At 36.5% G+C, this 17,454-nt stretch overlaps 1 protein-coding gene across 2 annotated transcripts in view; it reads right to left on the bottom strand.

The window, feature by feature from the left end:
• The window catches only part of LOC131551064 (growth arrest-specific protein 7-like), a 41,472-nt gene that overhangs the window by 11,728 nt on the left and 12,290 nt on the right, over positions 1-17,454 (bottom strand). Inside the window, exons 3-7 of one of the 2 annotated variants that reach the window (XM_058793680.1) lie at positions 15,276-15,353; positions 10,779-10,864; positions 9,203-9,256; positions 1,250-1,339; positions 876-991 (exon numbers count right to left, since the gene is read on the bottom strand). In XM_058793680.1, the coding sequence (XP_058649663.1) occupies positions 876-991; positions 1,250-1,339; positions 9,203-9,256; positions 10,779-10,864; positions 15,276-15,353 (424 nt within the window). Of the gene's footprint in view, positions 1-875; positions 992-1,249; positions 1,340-9,202; positions 9,257-10,778; positions 10,865-11,477; positions 11,751-15,275; positions 15,354-17,454 lie in introns of those variants that run through there. The other variant, XM_058793681.1, reaches the window with a different exon arrangement.

The raw sequence follows: 17,454 nt of genomic DNA, 5'->3' as shown, positions 1-17,454 counted from the left end.
AAGCACTCAGCCACTGAATCATTATAAACTACTTATGAAATACAGGAAATGAGCTACAGGAAATTGTATGTGCTGTGTTGTTGTGTTTTTAGTCAAGGCAACAGAAAAAAACAGGTGCTATATCAAGATATTACACAATTTCACCAACATTGATAATGCAATCGTACCCATAACCATATTTGTTGTAAGACCTTAGTGACCGCACATACAACTAATTACTGTCATGGTTATATCAGCGTAATGATGCTTTCTGAAACAACTATTGTGCTATTAAATATAGTAGCATTAAGACATTCCGAAACTAGCTGTTTCTTTCCACTTCAAAAAATGGGATTATGAATTCATGCCTTGCAGTTGAGACTTTGTCATGTAGGATTATGACATGTAACTTTAAATTTCACAATTATGATTTTATACCTCAGAATGTGACTTTATATTTCACAACTGTGACTTTATTTCTCATAACTGTGACTTTATTTATTATTTTAAACATTTTCAGTAATTATGTTTTTTTTTTTGTTTTTTTTTTGTAGGCCGAAATTTGCAGAAAAACTGCCATACTTGTTAAAAAAAAAAAAAGTGTATATTTTTTGTCAAAACACTATAGGTACAACAGTTACTATAGAAAAACCGTGAATGTTTGGTGCCACTGACCCCGTAAATAAATACATAACTAAATAAATATATAAATGAATGAATGAACGACAATGTTTTTTGAATTATTGAATTATGAATTATTATTACACAATTTTTATCCACTTTTCCCCTGAACATTATATCCTTCAAAAAAAAGAAAGAAAGAAAGAAAGAGGAAAGTATCAATTTCTGAACATTTTTTCTGTCTTCTGCTCTCAGTCTGGATGACAAACGTTTACCTCTCCCTCACAAACTCGGCCATCTCTTTCTGCATCTGCCTTCCCTTCAGCTGTTTTTGCAGCAGAACCTCGAATCCTGAGATGTTGGCGCTTCCCTGCGGGTCCTTTCTGTCCGCCTGGATCCACAGACAAAACACAAGGCAGATTCATGAGCATAGAAGCGTGATAAAGTGGCAGAACAAGGATTCGGTGGGATCTTCTCCAATCAAAACTACAAGCCAAAGCAGATTACCACAGATGTCTGATGAAATTCATGCTGTTAAACAGTATAAAAGGATACGCAAAGCATGTCATTCGAACTGTTTGTGAGGCTTTTCTAAACTACGCGAGCAAATCTTTGTGGTTTGTCAGTGGTTGGAGACGTTTTAGCTTACCCAAAAATAATCGCAGTAGCTCCACTCGTCTGGTTTGAGCAGCTGCTGTTCAGACATGTGCAGTGGAAGAGGAAACGTCACGCAGTTGATCTACAGAGGGAAAGAAATCATCCAGAGACATCAGCTCACAGCAGGACGTGAAGAACAGAACAAGAAACTGATAAACAATTCCAACCCTCAATACAGAGCAACTAACTAGTTCTAAACTAACGTATGACAGTCAGTGCTGCCAATCACAAAAACATCAGTGATGATGACCGATATAATATAATGGGCATCATAAACTGCTAAACTAGACAAATAAAGGAACGGTCAACAATTCTAACCCATAAACGTAAAGACACACAATCACCCATACTCAAATGAAAACTGAACATCAGTTTAATTCAGGATAACCACCAAAATGGCAAAAGGTGCCCCATTTTTACCTGGATTCACCCTAGTTAATGTACTGTTTGAATTGAATCACTCCACTTGTTTGTGTGTTAGTGGGGGAGATTTTACAGCCACTCTTTCTGCAGTTACAGTTCTACACCAATAGGTGGCGAAAAAATAAATCAGTCAATCACTAATTCAAGCGATTTGTTCAACAACACTGATTCATTCAGACTTTATGAGTGAGTCACTGAATCATTCATTTGAATTGATTTGTTCAAAACACCGATTCATTAAGAAACAAAATGGACAAGTAGCTTTATGGGTGAGTCATTGAATCATTTATTTGAATGGATTCATTCTAATCACTAATTCATTCAGAAACGTAACAGGTGACTGTCTTTATGAGTGAGTCATTGAATCGTTGACTGAACTGAATCGTTAGGAATGATACACCGCTGTGTGTCGCTCGGAGACACTCGACTGTTGCTTTTGCAAAATTCATTTGTAAAAAGCTCCTGATATTATGTCTGAAATGTAATTACTCAATTTAAATGATTAAATGACTCAATGTAAATTAACTTGCTAATTTACATTCTGTATCAAATTCGCAATCATCGATTGTTTTTATGTGTTGTTGGTTAGTGGCGTCAGGTGTAAAAGGAAAAATTCAAAGCTGAAAAATGTATATATTTTCATGAAAAATACAAATATTCCTGATGAATCGTGAACAATGATACCACAAGCATATATTAAGAAAGTAAATAGTGAGAATAATTTTTATGTCGCTGGTCGTTAAGATGTGTGTGCTTTACACCAGTTGGTGTGAATGCATAGGTTTATGTAGAAATACTATATGCAGGCATATTTGTCAAACTTTATTAATTTATTTTGCGTCGAAGGTATCTGGTTATGTGATGTCAATATTCTTTCCTCACATGTACGATAAATACAGGTTTTTCATGCGCCGCTGATATGACTGCAGTCCTCATCTCAAGTGTGTCATTTTAAACTTGTCAAAATAACTTTTTTTTTTAGGTGTAAAACTATTCTCAAGTGAAAAGTTCTTCATGCATGTTTAAGAGTTAAAGCAGCTTGTAATGTTAATGCATGAGCTCCGCGTACGATGATCTGTCCTGTACTGTAAACACACTCGAAAAGCAGCAGCTGTTGATCAATTACAGCTCAGTGTGGAGTTCCAGCAGCTGTTTATGCACTTTAATTAGAATCAGAATCAGAATCACGTTTATTGCCAAGTACAGTACATGTACGAGGAATTTGTCTTGGTAAATTGGTGCTTAAACGGGAAAACAGAAGGACTGTAGCTGTAACACCCCGTGTTAGTATGCAAAAGCCTACTGACCATCTAATAATTATTGCGCATGAAGGTCTCTAATGTACTTATTGTGGTCATATTGTATTGCAAAACACTTTTGCTGCTATTGAGGTGGGATACGAGTAAGGTTAGGGACAGGTTTGGTGGGATGTGTAGGTTTAAGGGATGGGTCTATAGTATAATTATAAATGTAATTACATATAGGTATTTTTAAAAATATAAGTACAATGAGAAAACATGGATGTACACAATAAGGGCATTGTATCAAATGATTCATTTAAATGTAAGTACACAGTAGTTAAGGCCACCTAATATAAAGTGGGATCGAAAATATTAATGCTATTTAATATTTAATATATTCATATTAGTTTAGGTTGAAGTACAACAATAACTAAAACTTAAAAACAAATCGACTTAAAAACGAACAAAATGACAATTAACTTGAAACTTCATCTGTTGCAAAACATACAGTGATTTCACCAGTCAGACGAATACTCTCTATGTTAGCATTTTCCATCAGTGTTTCCTTTGTAAAACACAGATATTGGCTCTACTGTTTAGATGCAGAATGACTTGCGTGGACGTTTCTGAGGTCTGACGCTGATGTCCACAAGAGGAAAGTATGATGCTGACTCTGAGTTGGTGGCAAAGGAAATTCCCTTCGGTTTGAATGAGCTCACAACACTCTCCGTGTTGCCCAATGTTTGAATCTGCATCACAGCAAATGAGGAAATGGCCTCATATTGCAACTGTTGTCTCACTTCTGGTTTGTCTGCAACCTGGATTTTTCTGGATAAATAGAACAAACATGTGCATTGCCTGGTTGCACAACAATCATAAGTTCCTCCGGATCCACGCACTGATCCTCCTGAGATTTTCAGAGGCTTATTATGCCATTCTGCTGAAGCTGGATAAAGAACGAGTCTCCACACGCGTTTGCATCGGCTCTGATGAAGATAATCAAGTGTGGCAAACTGGACTAAGGAATCGAAACCGGTCAGAGTCTGCGTCATTGTCGGCATGATGGGAACTATCTGATCTCCATGTCAGCAAACATCCCAGTAATGTGAAAGGAAGATGGCAGTGGGTGTTTAAATGAAGATGTCAGCTTTCTGAGCGCATGAACATTCGGCTATTCTGAAAACTTTAGGGCTTTATAGTAATTCCTCTATCATTATTTACTTTACTCTCAGAATGAGAAAATGACAGAAAGAGTGAGAGAAAGAAATCTGCTCGTATCATCTTTCTCTACTAGCAGTTACCCTCAGAACACTGATTTGTGTTGCTTGTTCAGTGTAGTCAATTATAATGAGTTAATGCATAAAACATAGTTCTTGAACATTTATAACTTTATTGCATTGCATGCAGTCAATTTCAATTTCTAAAATGCATAACCATAACCAGATGGACAGAACCATATCTGGACTGACACACAATGGAAACATTTCTTTTTTAATATTAAGGTCATCTGTTTAATTTACTCGATTAATTTATAGGGGAATCTATATCTATATCTATACACACACACACACACACACACACACACACACACAATAAACGTTTTTGTTTACATAATATATATTTATGTACTGTGTATATTTATTATGTATATATAAATACACCCACATGCATGTATATTTAAGAAAAATATGTTACGCTTATATATTAAATATTTATATATGATATAATTTATATGAATATAAATATATACACAAATACATGTAAATATTTTCAAAATATATGCTGTATGTGTGTCTCTTTATATAATACATAATAAATATACACAGTACACACACATATTACGTAAACAAAAACTTTTATTTTGGATGCGATTAATCATTTGACAGCACTAATATATACACACACACACACACACACATATATATATTTATATATATAAACACACACACATGCACACATTTTTATATATAAATATGAATATTTATAAATATATTAGGGAATATATTAGGGCTTAAAAATAATTGATAGATTATTAAAAGACTTATGTTTAGTGAATAAAGGTGAGAGTGAAGAGCCTAGAAACTGTAGAAAAATATTCCCTCTGCATTCAGGAAAGTCTGTTTTTGTGTTATGCTTCTGTTTCATTAGCTGTTCTTTTTGCTTGTATCAGCCCTAATGATAGCAGATATTGAGACTGCACTTATTAAAACGAGCGTTCAGTTAAATAACCAGACGAACTGCACAAAAAAAGCCTCATTCTGACAATCATAATAAGGTGGATGCAGTGTAACAAATCAGACAGTTTCACAATTAAGTAATTTTCTCTTCACATTTTTCTTATTGTTACATTGTTTAAGTTGTTGAAAGTCCTGATAACTCTTATGAACAGCTCTTTGTGTCTCTGATAACGCTTCAGACAGTGACTCATGTCTGACGTTCAGGATAATACTAGTCTATCCAGCAATAATAAATCCCTTACGGATTGTTCACTGAGGAACGAGTCAGTAAGATCACCACGTTTATTTATAACTTGACTCCTGTGAGACTGCATTGCCGTAATGCTGCATCTATGAAAATCAATCAAGTTAAGAAGACCATCAGTAGTTACACATCAAATGAGGTTAAATCTGCCTTATAGTTTAACGTAATTTCAGAAATTTACATGAATAATGTGCATATCAAAGCTACATGGCTGATATTCCTTTTCTAAGTCAAATGCAGTGCATTTGCTTATAGACATCACTTGTATCCTCAGAAACTCAAAGCATCCCCCTGCTGGATGCGGTTTCATCATTGATCTGTAATGCATCACGGGTGTGCTTTTCTGATCTGTATGTGTTGCACAACACAGATGCAACTATGATCACCACACCTGATGCGGAGGAACGTCAATGTAGTTGCACTGGAACATTTCCAACCCAGATTTTCTGTTTTGCTACAATAACTGGTTACATGAAAACACAAAGAAAGAGAAATGTTTTGGTTCATATCGATAGCTTTGGTTATTTTATGTCCTATTTAATATTTAAAGGCAATTTTATGCAAAATTCACTTTTACACGGTGTTTGAACATAAATGTGTGTTGGCAGTGTGTGTACGCAACCACCCTATAATGATAAAAACCGGAGCAGGTGTAGACAAGAATGGCTCCTAAGCGATTGAGGTGTTCTGTTGTTGGATGTAATAATGAACATAGCAGTCGTCATTTACTCCCGACATCTGAGCGACTGAAGACGCAGTGAATTACTTTTGTTTTTGAAGGGAATGAGCCCCCAAAGTTGAAATGATTTGCAACGGTCATTTCATTTCATTTCACTTTATTGATATAGCACTTTACAACTGCACCTGCAGACCAAAGTGCTGAACAATCAAGAAACAGTCATTAAAAGACAACAAACATTCAACTAACAGCAAAGACTAGCCCACACTCTCAAAGGCTAAAGACAAGAAGTAGTTTTTGACTTCAACTTTAAAAGCATTTAACGATAAGACCTCTCTAAGTTCCTGAGGCAGACTATTCCAGAGCTTCGGCCCTGCAACAGCAAAGGCCTGATCCCCTTTTAACTTTAAATGAGTACGAGGGACAGTAAGCAATAACTTATTATTAGATCTTAGAGACCAAGGTGCTTAACGAACAGCAATGAGCTCAGACACGTAAGCAGGGGCCAACCCATGCAATGCTTTAAAAACATATAAAAGAGTTTTATATTTTATCCTATAGCTCACAGGTAGCCATTTGAGGGAAGCTAAAATAGGAGAGATATGATGACTTTTCTTAGCACCCACTAGCAGCCTAGCTGCTGCGTTCTGAACTAATTGCAAACGTGAAATAGTGGTCTGGCAGGACTCCACATACAATACATTGCAATAGTCCAGACGAGACAAAACAAAGGCATTAATAACCTTCTCTAAGTCTTTTCTTGACAGAATAGGCTTTAGTCGAGCAATAGACCTAATCTGGAAAAAACAACTCTTTACTACAGCATTAATCTGCTTGTCAAATTTCAGCTCTGGGTCAAAATACCACACCTAAGTTTCTTATTTGTTCATGGCAATAATCAGACCATGAACCCAAATATGTGGACATATCTGAACATATGAACTCTGACAGAGCAAAAAAAACATAATCTCAGTTTTACTCTGGTTCAACTGAAGCAGATTTTGAGACAACCAGCTCAACCAGCTCTCGGTCGCTTTGTTGCGTGCCATCCACAACAGTACAATAAGGTTGCCTTTGTAGAGGGTATATAAAGGTGTTTGTTAATGACTAACAAGTCATTTACAAATGACTTAAATCATTTTTGAGCAGTTATAACTGCATGAATAAGAATGGTGACTTTAAGGAATGGAAGAGAGGGGCGGGGTGAGCAGAGCACATTAAAGGGACATGCACAGAAACGGGTCGCTGCACTCTCAGAAATAAAGGTGCAAAAGCTGTCACTGGGGCAGTACCTTTTGAAAAGGGACATGTTTGTACCTAAAGGGTCCATTATGGTACCTTAAAGGTACATATTAGTACTTAAAGTATACATATTTGAACCTAATATAATATAATATAATATAAACCTAATATAATAATAGGTACAAAAGTGTACCTTTTGAAATGGTACCACCCAAGTGACAGCTTTTGTACCTTTATTTCTGAGAGTGTGTGAACAGAGCTGTTTTTGACAGGGTAAACTGTTTTTTTTTTTTTTTACACTACCATTGAGAAATTTTAACCAAAGTATGTTATAGAGTTTTCATGAAGACCCTTAATCATACCAACTTGTGGAAAATGGGCATCCGATGTCCCCTTTAAAAGTCTTAGTATTAATAATCAGTATTTTTAGTCAGGCACCAATATAATTTCTGTCAGCTAATGGAATCACTTTGAGGTTCCAAATTCTGGTAGGATTTGGCACAATACTATTATGTGCCAATAATATTCAGAAAATGGGAATTATGGATCAATTGGATCATTAAAAGCAGGCGCTATACTAGTTGTAGATGTGTAAAGTATTAGAGCAATAGTACATCACTAGTATACTTCAGTATTATTATGGAGAATCTGTACTTTACTTGAGGCCTGTTAAAACCCAATACTTGTACTTTTACAACTTGAAAATAATAGGTTTAAAGAACAAGTACAAGTGTTACATTTCATTGTGATGTAAATCTTCTCACAACAATTTTAAAATAAAAATAGTGGGTTTTTTTCATCTAATGTGACTAACGAGCCAATCAATCTTACTCAGATGAGATCATTACTGGGTAAAGTAGTGCTTTCAGACGCAGACTATATTAATGTGTTTTTATGAAAGTTTTGATTGATGAACTTGAGTCAAGTGTTAACACAGTTCATGCTTAGTCTACAAATCATTATATTCAAATGTCAAAACACCGTAAAATCATCAGCTGAATATATTCAGGTAACATGTTTAATTTAACATCCGCCGTCTAATAAGTGTCTTAGACAGAACAATGAGAAAACAGTGTTTTTTTTCAATTCTGAAAAGTCAATTCTACTTTTTTTTAAATTATACTTTTTACATTTAAACACTTGTGTACAATACTTAAGTTAATGTGAACACATTTTCACTTTTATTTTTAGCTAGGACTTTTCAGTAAAATGTTTGACACTGTATCTGTACTTTCACTTCAGCACAATTTCACAGTACACCGCAGAATAGAGATCGCATGTGAGTTCTCTAAAAAGAGTTTTACAAAATGTATGATTAAGGCTTTTCAGTTAATGTGATCATTCATGAGATAATATTTTAAGAGTTTGCTTTAAGACCATGACATAATAAAAGCCAATTATTTATGATTTTTGGAGACATTTATTTTGCCGACTTATTATATATTTTCCTCAAACAGTATAAATAAGTTTTTAGGGCATTTTTTATAAATAAAAATATATAGCTGCCTGTATATTATAGGAAAGGGAATAATCATATTTAAGGGTCCTTGGCACTGAACAGTTTGAGAACCCCCGGCCTAAAAATAATCTGCCTATTGGATAAAATTATCCAACGGCTTACGTCAGAGGAAAAGGAAAGTCATTGCAGAGGCAGAGCAAGTTAGAACAAATTGCTTCAAGATAACATTTTGTTTTCGTTATAAAAGCGTGCACCAAAGATTCTTTCACAGTACAACCAGAAACATGCTTTAGGAAAGTAAACATTGTCCATTTGGGTTTCCTGTTTGCTTGAATGTGTTTTGTTGTCATGCAGTTCAAGCATCTGAGATCAGTTTGTTTGTCAGTCTTCAGCGTGTGTTTGTTTAGCTGTCATACTCACAGTTACTGTGGATTCGCACTCCTGCTTCCTGCTGGGTGAAGTCGAGCCAGGACTCTGACAGAAGACACAAAACTGAGCGTCAGACATCATCGTGATGCTGCGATGTGTGTGTGCGTGTTTGTGTGGTGTGGGTTGTCATCTCCACCCTGAGCTCATCAGGAGGGAGAGAGAAAAGAAAAGTCCCTTGGTTTACTTGCGTTTGGGCTTCATAGGTGACATCTGCCGCACCTTCAGTAAATGCCCACTGAAGGTGATATTGTGCCACTGCAACATGTTTTTCTGAACACTCCCCCCCCCGTTTTTCATTGGTTGGCTTGGCACAGTTCAGCCCCCAAACTCACACGATTGGTTGAGCTGATGTTGCTGTGTCGGGATGCAATGTTTTGAGAGCAGCACACAGGCGTTTTCAGGAGAATCAGCCTACGAATGGCTTACTAATAGTTAGTCTTGTAAAGCCAGACCTTTGATTAACAGCATAAGCACATTACAGCTGATTCTGGCCAAAAACGCCCACTTGAACAGGAAGAAAACGCCTGACCAACCCACAGTGCACCCAACCTTAGCAATGACAGATAGACGTGGGGAAAAATATTCATATAACACTGTAATAATAATAAGTGCTGAATATTTCACAGACAAACATTTGGAATAATTTGCAATGTTTTTAAAAGACGTCTCTTCTGCTTACCACGGCTATGTTTATTTGATCCAAAAAAATACAGTAAAAACAATAATACTGTGAAATATTGAATACTGTTTTGTATGTGAATATATGTTAAAATGTCATTTATTCCTGTGATCAAAGCTGAATTTTCAGCATCATTACTGCAGTCTTCAGTGTCACATGATCCTTCAGAAATCATTCAAGAAACATTTCTGATTATTATCAACAGTTGTGCTGCCAAATATTTTTGTGGAACCCATGATGCATTTTATTTTATTTAGGATGCTCTGATGAATGGAAAGATAAAAAACAGCATTTATTGGATATAGAAATCTTTCGTAACGTTATGAATGTTTTTACTGTCACTTTTGATCAGTTTAACGCAGCCTTGCTGAACAAAAGCATTCACATCTTTGAAAAATCGTCGGTACTGTGTAACTCAGATCTGATCATGGATATTTCATTTGATTGCTATAAATTGCTTCAAAAACACACTGATTTTTCAAAGAACTTAAACTGGATAAATCAAGTTCAGGTTCTTCCTGAGAATCACTCATTTTATCATTATCATTATCATTTATTATTATAAATGCAACTCGTTTCCTGGCAGATTGATAAAAAGCAACTTCGGGATAATATTAGATTTTGGCAAATTGAGAAACTGCTTTATAATCCCTCCAAAAAAAATCATATCAATGTTGAATCATCAATAAATTGATATGCAATGAAAAATGTCACTAGCTCAAAGGGTCTCAGCTTGAGTAACTCTCCGTTAGTTTATTGTTTAATGCCAGTGATGCAGATGGAGAGACATCCAAAAATAGCTTTTGGAATGAAATCAGATTTTTAGTCCAGAGGACTCTGCTAAATGAATAAATGAGAACTAGTCCATATGTGAGAGATCAGCCGTACCTGTTGATCTGTGCTGGTCTTGCGCATCAGTACATGCGATGGCTCGGTCTGATGCAACGGGCTGCCATTACCATGAAATCCATTCACTGGAGAGGAAGAAAACACTGAGATGAGTTTGATTTAGAGCCAGGAGAGATCAACATCTTTTCCTCTCACAAGGTCGTGTAACAAAGACGCAGAGCAGTGTGTAATGAACAGCATGCACTGCTATTGTGTACAGAATCAATGCAAGTCTTCGTTTGCGAATTGAATTCATACAACGCTTGTCACAAAACACGCTGCACCAAAGCAGCTTTCCAGACGACACTGCCTAAAAAGAAGAATTCACTCATATGGTTTGTTGATACACTAAAAAAAGCCAATTCATGTTTTGGAATCACTAAAAAGAATCAGTTCATAAGAGTCACTCTTTAAGGAATTTGACTACACTAGTCGTCTATGTTTTTGAATCACTAGGAAGAATCGGCTCATAAGAGTCAACAGTTCAGGAATCAGACTGCATGGTTGTGTATGTTTTTGATTCGCTAAAAAGAATCTGCTCATAAGAGTCATTCAGACTACACCGGTGGACTCGGTTTTTGTGTAAACTACCCCTCTGATAGCTCCAGTCAGCAGGCCAAGGACAACAGTAGTCAGAGAACAAGCACCTGAAGAAGAAAGTGATTCCTTTATCATTGAGAAACGATATCTCCAACCTACCAGACGTGTTACAGCACCTCCTGCACTCGGTCTAATTATAAACAACCTGACTATATTTGCAGAACAAAAGAGCCTCTTTTGATGCTGATGGTCTGTGTGCGATAACAAGCTGCTCCAATTCTGCTTTATCAAGGGAGGGTCATTTCAAATGTCAGAGCAAAAAGCCCTCGCTCAAACTCATTATTCCTAAAGAACAATGCTAGTTACCAACAATTAGTTTAAATACGTCTGAGAGACAATTTAAGGCAGTGGTCTCAAACTCAATTCCTGGAGGGCCACAGCTCCGCAGAGTTTAGCTCCAAATCACACCTGCTTTGAAGTTTCTAGTAATCCTGAAGACTTTGATTAGCTGGATCAGGTGTGTTTGATTAGGGTTGGAGCAAAACCGTGCAGAGCAGTGGCCCTCCAGGAATTGAGTTTGAGACCAATGATTTAAGGCAATAGTTCACCCAAAAATAAAAATCTGAAAACGTCCATACTCTCAGGCCATCCAAGATGTTGATGAGTTTGTTTCTTCATCAGATTGGGGGAATTGTAGCATTGCATCACTTGCTCACCAATGGATCCTCTGCAGTGAATGGGTGCCATCAGAATGAGAGTCCAAACAGCTGATAAAAACATCACAATAATCCACAAGTAATCCACACCACTCAATTTCATCAGTTAACATCTTGTGAAGCCAAAAGCTGTGTGTTTGTAAGAAACAAATCCATTATTAAGATGCTTTTAACTAAAATACCAGTAATATAATCCATGATAACACTTCCTCCAGTGAAAAAGGCCATCTCCTGTTGTATTTTACATCAAAATCCACCCACATATTTATTTAGAGCTGTTTTTGACTGTTTTGGCACGTAAACGGTGCTTGATCTGTGCAGATTTCTCTCCTGATTCAGACCAGTGGAGGAAGCGTTATTATGGATTATGCTCATATTTTAGTTAAAAACATCTTGATGGATTTGTTTCTTTTGGTTTCACAAGACTTTAACTGATGGACTGGAGTGGTGTGGATTACTTGTGGATTATTGTGATGTTTTTATCAGCTGTTTGGTGATCAGCTGTTTTATCAGCTGTTTTTATCAGCTGATTCTGACGGCATCCATTCACTACAGAGGATCCATTGGTGAGCAAGTGATGCAATGCTACATTTCTCCAAATCTGATGAAGAAACAAACTCATCTACATCTTGGATGGCCTGAGGATGACTATATTTTCAGAAAATGTTTATTTGAACTATTGATTTAACTGTTAATTGTGTGACTTTATTACAGTCATTCATCATAGGAAGTAAACATATTAAAATGCTCCTCATTTTTCAGTTGGTCACTTGTTTAGGAAGAGTGATGAGACAGGCTTTCTGCTGAGATGTGCATTGAACATGTCTACTGTTTCCTCCCTCAGTACATGTCAATGACACTCATTTCTCTTCAGCTGGCTCATAATGTCATTTGCTCTATGGTGTGCCATCCACATGCTGGATCTCTGGTGGACGCGATTATCCTGTCCATCTATCATTAAGATGTGCTTTTAGACATTTTAAATGCTGATAGCCGGTGCAAATCAAATCAAGAGTACTAAACGGAGCTCAGGACGGAGGTGGGACAGTAGATTCTCCATTAGCTGATTTGTGGATGGATGGAGGAGGAAAAGATTTTGGACAAGTGCTGAACTGCTGTGATCTACAGTGGGGTCCGAAGGTCTGAGAGCACAATGACAGTCTGAGATGAACTTAAACCTGGGTATAAAGAATGTTTCAAGGTCAAAAAGTTCAAAATAATGCTGTAGAATTAAAACAAAAAGAGACAAACTACAATTACTAAGAACTTTTGACTTTTCATTTTTCATTTTCTTTTTTAATTCAACACAAATGCTGTCAATATTTGAGAGAGAGAAAAAAAAAACTTATTAAATCTAAAGCATTAAAACAAAATGTATTATATTTTCTCAAAATTTTCTCTGTTCCTGGGGACCCACAGCTCTGCACATTTTGCATGTCTCCCTAATTTACACACCTGATTCAGATCATCAGCTCATTAGGAAAGATCTCCATGAACTCAAATGAGTGTGTCAGATAAGGGAGACATGTAAAATGTGCAGAGCAGTGGGTCCCGAGGAACAGGATTGAAAATCACTGGTCTAAAGGTTGCAGATGAAATTTTTGACCAGTTAGTGATCAATGATAGCTGCAAATATTCTAGACTGAAACTCTGTCCCCAAATCTTTCCTGTGGATTTCCACAGTGAAGCAGTTGACCTAGAAAGGCTGTTCCTAGATAGGCAAATCTAACTAGAGTTTGATTGGCTGGTGTTGAGAGCATGTCTGAATACTGAGGTGAATTATTAGCTTCAACTGTTCAACAAATTTCACACAGCAAAGCTGTGAATCTTTGATGAGTGAGTATCTCACACTCCTTTCTGTTGAAGTTTTACTAAGATTTATTAAGGAGGCAGATAATTTTGATACTGAACAAGCACTGGCTTGTACTCAATCACTGGTGGTTCTCACTTTGTTTCCTGACACTTTCAGGCTGAACAGATTTGGAGAAATTGTAGCATTCCATCAGTAGCTCACCAATGGATCCTCTGCAGTGAATGGGTGCCGGCAGTCCAAACAGCTGATAAAAAATATCACAATAATCCTCAAATAATTAATACCACTCAGGTCCATCAATAAATGTCTTGTGAAGTCAAAAGCTCCAAAAGATGTTTTTAGCTTCAAAATGTTGCTAAAATACATTTTACAGACGCTTTTATCCAAAGCAACTTACATTGCATTCAAGTTACAGTTTTTACATTTTATCAGCTCTTGCTTTCCCTGGGAATCGAGCCCATGATCTTGGCGTTGCTAGCACCATGCTCTACTATTTGAGCTACAGGAAATACAAGTATATAATCCATAATAATGCTTCCTCCAGTAAAACAGTCCATCTCCTGTTGTTCTCTCACATCAAAATCCACCCACATATTTGTTTAGAGCTGTTTTGGCTTGTAAACGGTGTTTGATCTGTTCAGATTTCTCTCCTGATTCAGACCAGACAACCTTTTTCACTGCAGGAAGCGTTAATATGGATTATGGACTGATGGCCTGGAGTGGTGTGGATTACTTGTAAATTAATGTGATGTTTTTATCAGCTGTTTGGACTCTCATTCTGACGGCACCCATTCACTGCAGAGGATTCATTGGTGACCAAGTGGTGCAGTGCTACATTTCTCCAAATCTGATGAAGAAACAAACTCAACTACATCTTGAATGGCCTGAGGGTGAGCACATTTTTAGCTTATTTTAATTTTTAAATGAACTATTCTTTTAATATAACCTGAGCGATCAAATCTATAAAATACACATGCTGTTGTTGTTGTTAATATCCGCTGTTAGAGATTCCCACAGACTGTCTGTGAGTGCCCAGCGTTCCAAACACAGATAAATCTGAAACACAGGAAATCTGTAATCAGAGGCCGCTGTGGTTTCACTGCCATCCAGATAAAACGCCTCTGGCCAAAAGCTCTGACAGTCAATGCTCTCCATTCAGTTTGGATGCATCATCCATGTCTTTTCATTTCCACTATTTATGATGGCTATCAGAAAACAGCAGTTTTAAACTGCACACTGATTAGGTACTGGAGAAGGTCATGTTGTGATGGAAATGTTTGCCGTTTCGCATTTGATATTTTTGTTGATTTTTTTAATTTTTTAATTTTTGATTTTTTCACCCTCAGTGTGCAGGCATTTTTTGCAACTTTTCGCCTATTTGAATTACATACAGATGGTGATTTTCATATCTAAAGGTGTGTTCCCCACCTGTCGGGACAGAGTTCTTGTGTTTCACTGGTGTTTTCGGGGTGCCAGGCGTGCTGGACGGCCGCTCCCATGTTGTCTCTGGAAAAACAAGAGAAAAATCAAGCCATTTCCTGTTAATTACATCATCTGTTTTCTTCTGTTGGGAGGTAATGCTCAATAAACGCCACATCGGTAATAACTTAATGCACAGTGCTCTCACAGTGGCTGTATCAGATATTCACAGACAGACACAAATCAATCCTCCAAAAAAACAGTTTCAGTAACCATCGACAGAGATTTACTGAAAACCTGTTTTGAGCAAGTACAGATGTCTTCCTTGTGTCGTTTTTGGTCATTTACAGTGAATCAAATCATAAGTCATTTGCGGTAATAATTCTTGTATTTCTCCTTCAAAAGTTACTTAACATTTTCAGGTAAACATACATAACTAGCCTGAACTTTAAGTAATAATAAGCATTATATTATTCTTCTGATTTACCACTAAAGACTTCAGTTCAACTTAAATGACATGAATTGAGAACAGATCGAATGCAGAAGCATTTAGTGTGAAGACGATGAAAATAATTTACATTAGACATGCATACACAGTTTCATGAATAAAGCATTTCTCTGAATGTTTTCTCAAAAAAGTGCAATACATGCATCTGATTAGATTTATTGTCCTCCTTAATATAGAAATGCATTTTAATCCATGTGTCCTCTGCATATGGAATTGTGAAGTTTGGAAACAGCCTGGCGAACTATGAAACAGAGAAGTCAGTTACTAAGCAACGAGCATCTGAGAAGCTGATTAGTCTAATTATTTACTTCAAACGAGCTGTGAGCGTTTGGACGGCATGACTGGGCTCGACATCTACAGTATTGTTGTAGTTTGTGCTCAGGAGCGACTGATCTTCTGGCCAGAACGGGACTGTGTCACGGTCCTCCAATCTGTGACCAATGTTGTGCTTTGGCTCTGTGGGTGATGAATAATGGCCTACTTTTTGTGTTCTGTAGTTCATCTTTAATTTAGCACCATCTGTATTGGCTCTGTTGTTCCTCCAGCTACTGCACGAGTCATGAGTGTTCAATCAAACCATTAGGAAACAGATTTCATCTTAGTACATGGCAGCAAATACAAACACAAAGTTTGACTACTGGCATTGAATTCAGTCTTAGTAATCAAACTGATCTGCTCGATTTTACCTGAAACTGAGGTTTAACTTTGGAAAATGAAAAAAAATCATTCCATTCAGCTCTTAGGGACAAGTCGAAACTGATGCTTCTATGGAAATTTGTTGTGTGTTTAAAGCATTAATGGTATTAATTTCTGTCAATGTTCAAATATCTCAGATTAATACAATCCATTCTTGGATTGATTTCCCAGAAAAGTGTAAATATACTGTGTTTCTGTGGTGATTTTAAATAGTTTGAGCAGCATCTCAACCTGCCTAGCAACTACAACACTGGCTCGACCAATGGCGTGAGTTTGGGGCGGAGCTATCAGTTTTCTTGACCAATGACAGTGTTCAGGAGACCTGTTTGATAACAATTGTTACTTTTTTTGCAAAATCTATGGAAGGCCTTTCTGCCATTTAAAAAATAAATTTAAAAAAAATTGTAATTGTGACAATCTGAGATCTGACAATTCTGCCTTTTTCTAATTCTGAGTTAATATCTCACAATTCTGATTCCTCTCAGTATTGTGAGTTTATATCTTGTAATTAAGACTTTTTTCCCACAATTCTGCATTTACATCTTGCAATTCAGATTTTTAATAGGGGTGTAAGAAAATATCGATACATGTGAGTGTCGCGATATTTTGTTTGGCGATACTGTATCGATTCTCAAAAACGGAATATCGATATTTATAAAACAAACAAAAAAAATCATACAAGATTCATGGCAATTGTTTCGTTTTGAGTTTGTATCCCCCCTGCTAAAAAAAACAATAGAAGCCCAATAGAAACCATCACAGAAATTCCAATGGTTTCCATTAAAATACCATTATAAACCATTAGCTTTTTCCAGTAAAACCATTACAAAATTCCTTTTTGTAGTGTGTTTTGGGCATTTTTCTAATAGAATTTAACATCCCACCAATAGAATCCATCACATACCAGTAGACACCATTATAGTTTCCATTAAAACCAATACAATTCCCATTATAACCATTAAAACCATCACATTTTCTATTGTG

Source organism: Onychostoma macrolepis, chromosome 12 (assembly GCF_012432095.1).
Source record: "Onychostoma macrolepis isolate SWU-2019 chromosome 12, ASM1243209v1, whole genome shotgun sequence".
Classification (NCBI taxonomy): domain Eukaryota; kingdom Metazoa; phylum Chordata; class Actinopteri; order Cypriniformes; family Cyprinidae; genus Onychostoma; species Onychostoma macrolepis.
This window is presented reverse-complemented; position numbering and strand designations above follow the sequence as displayed.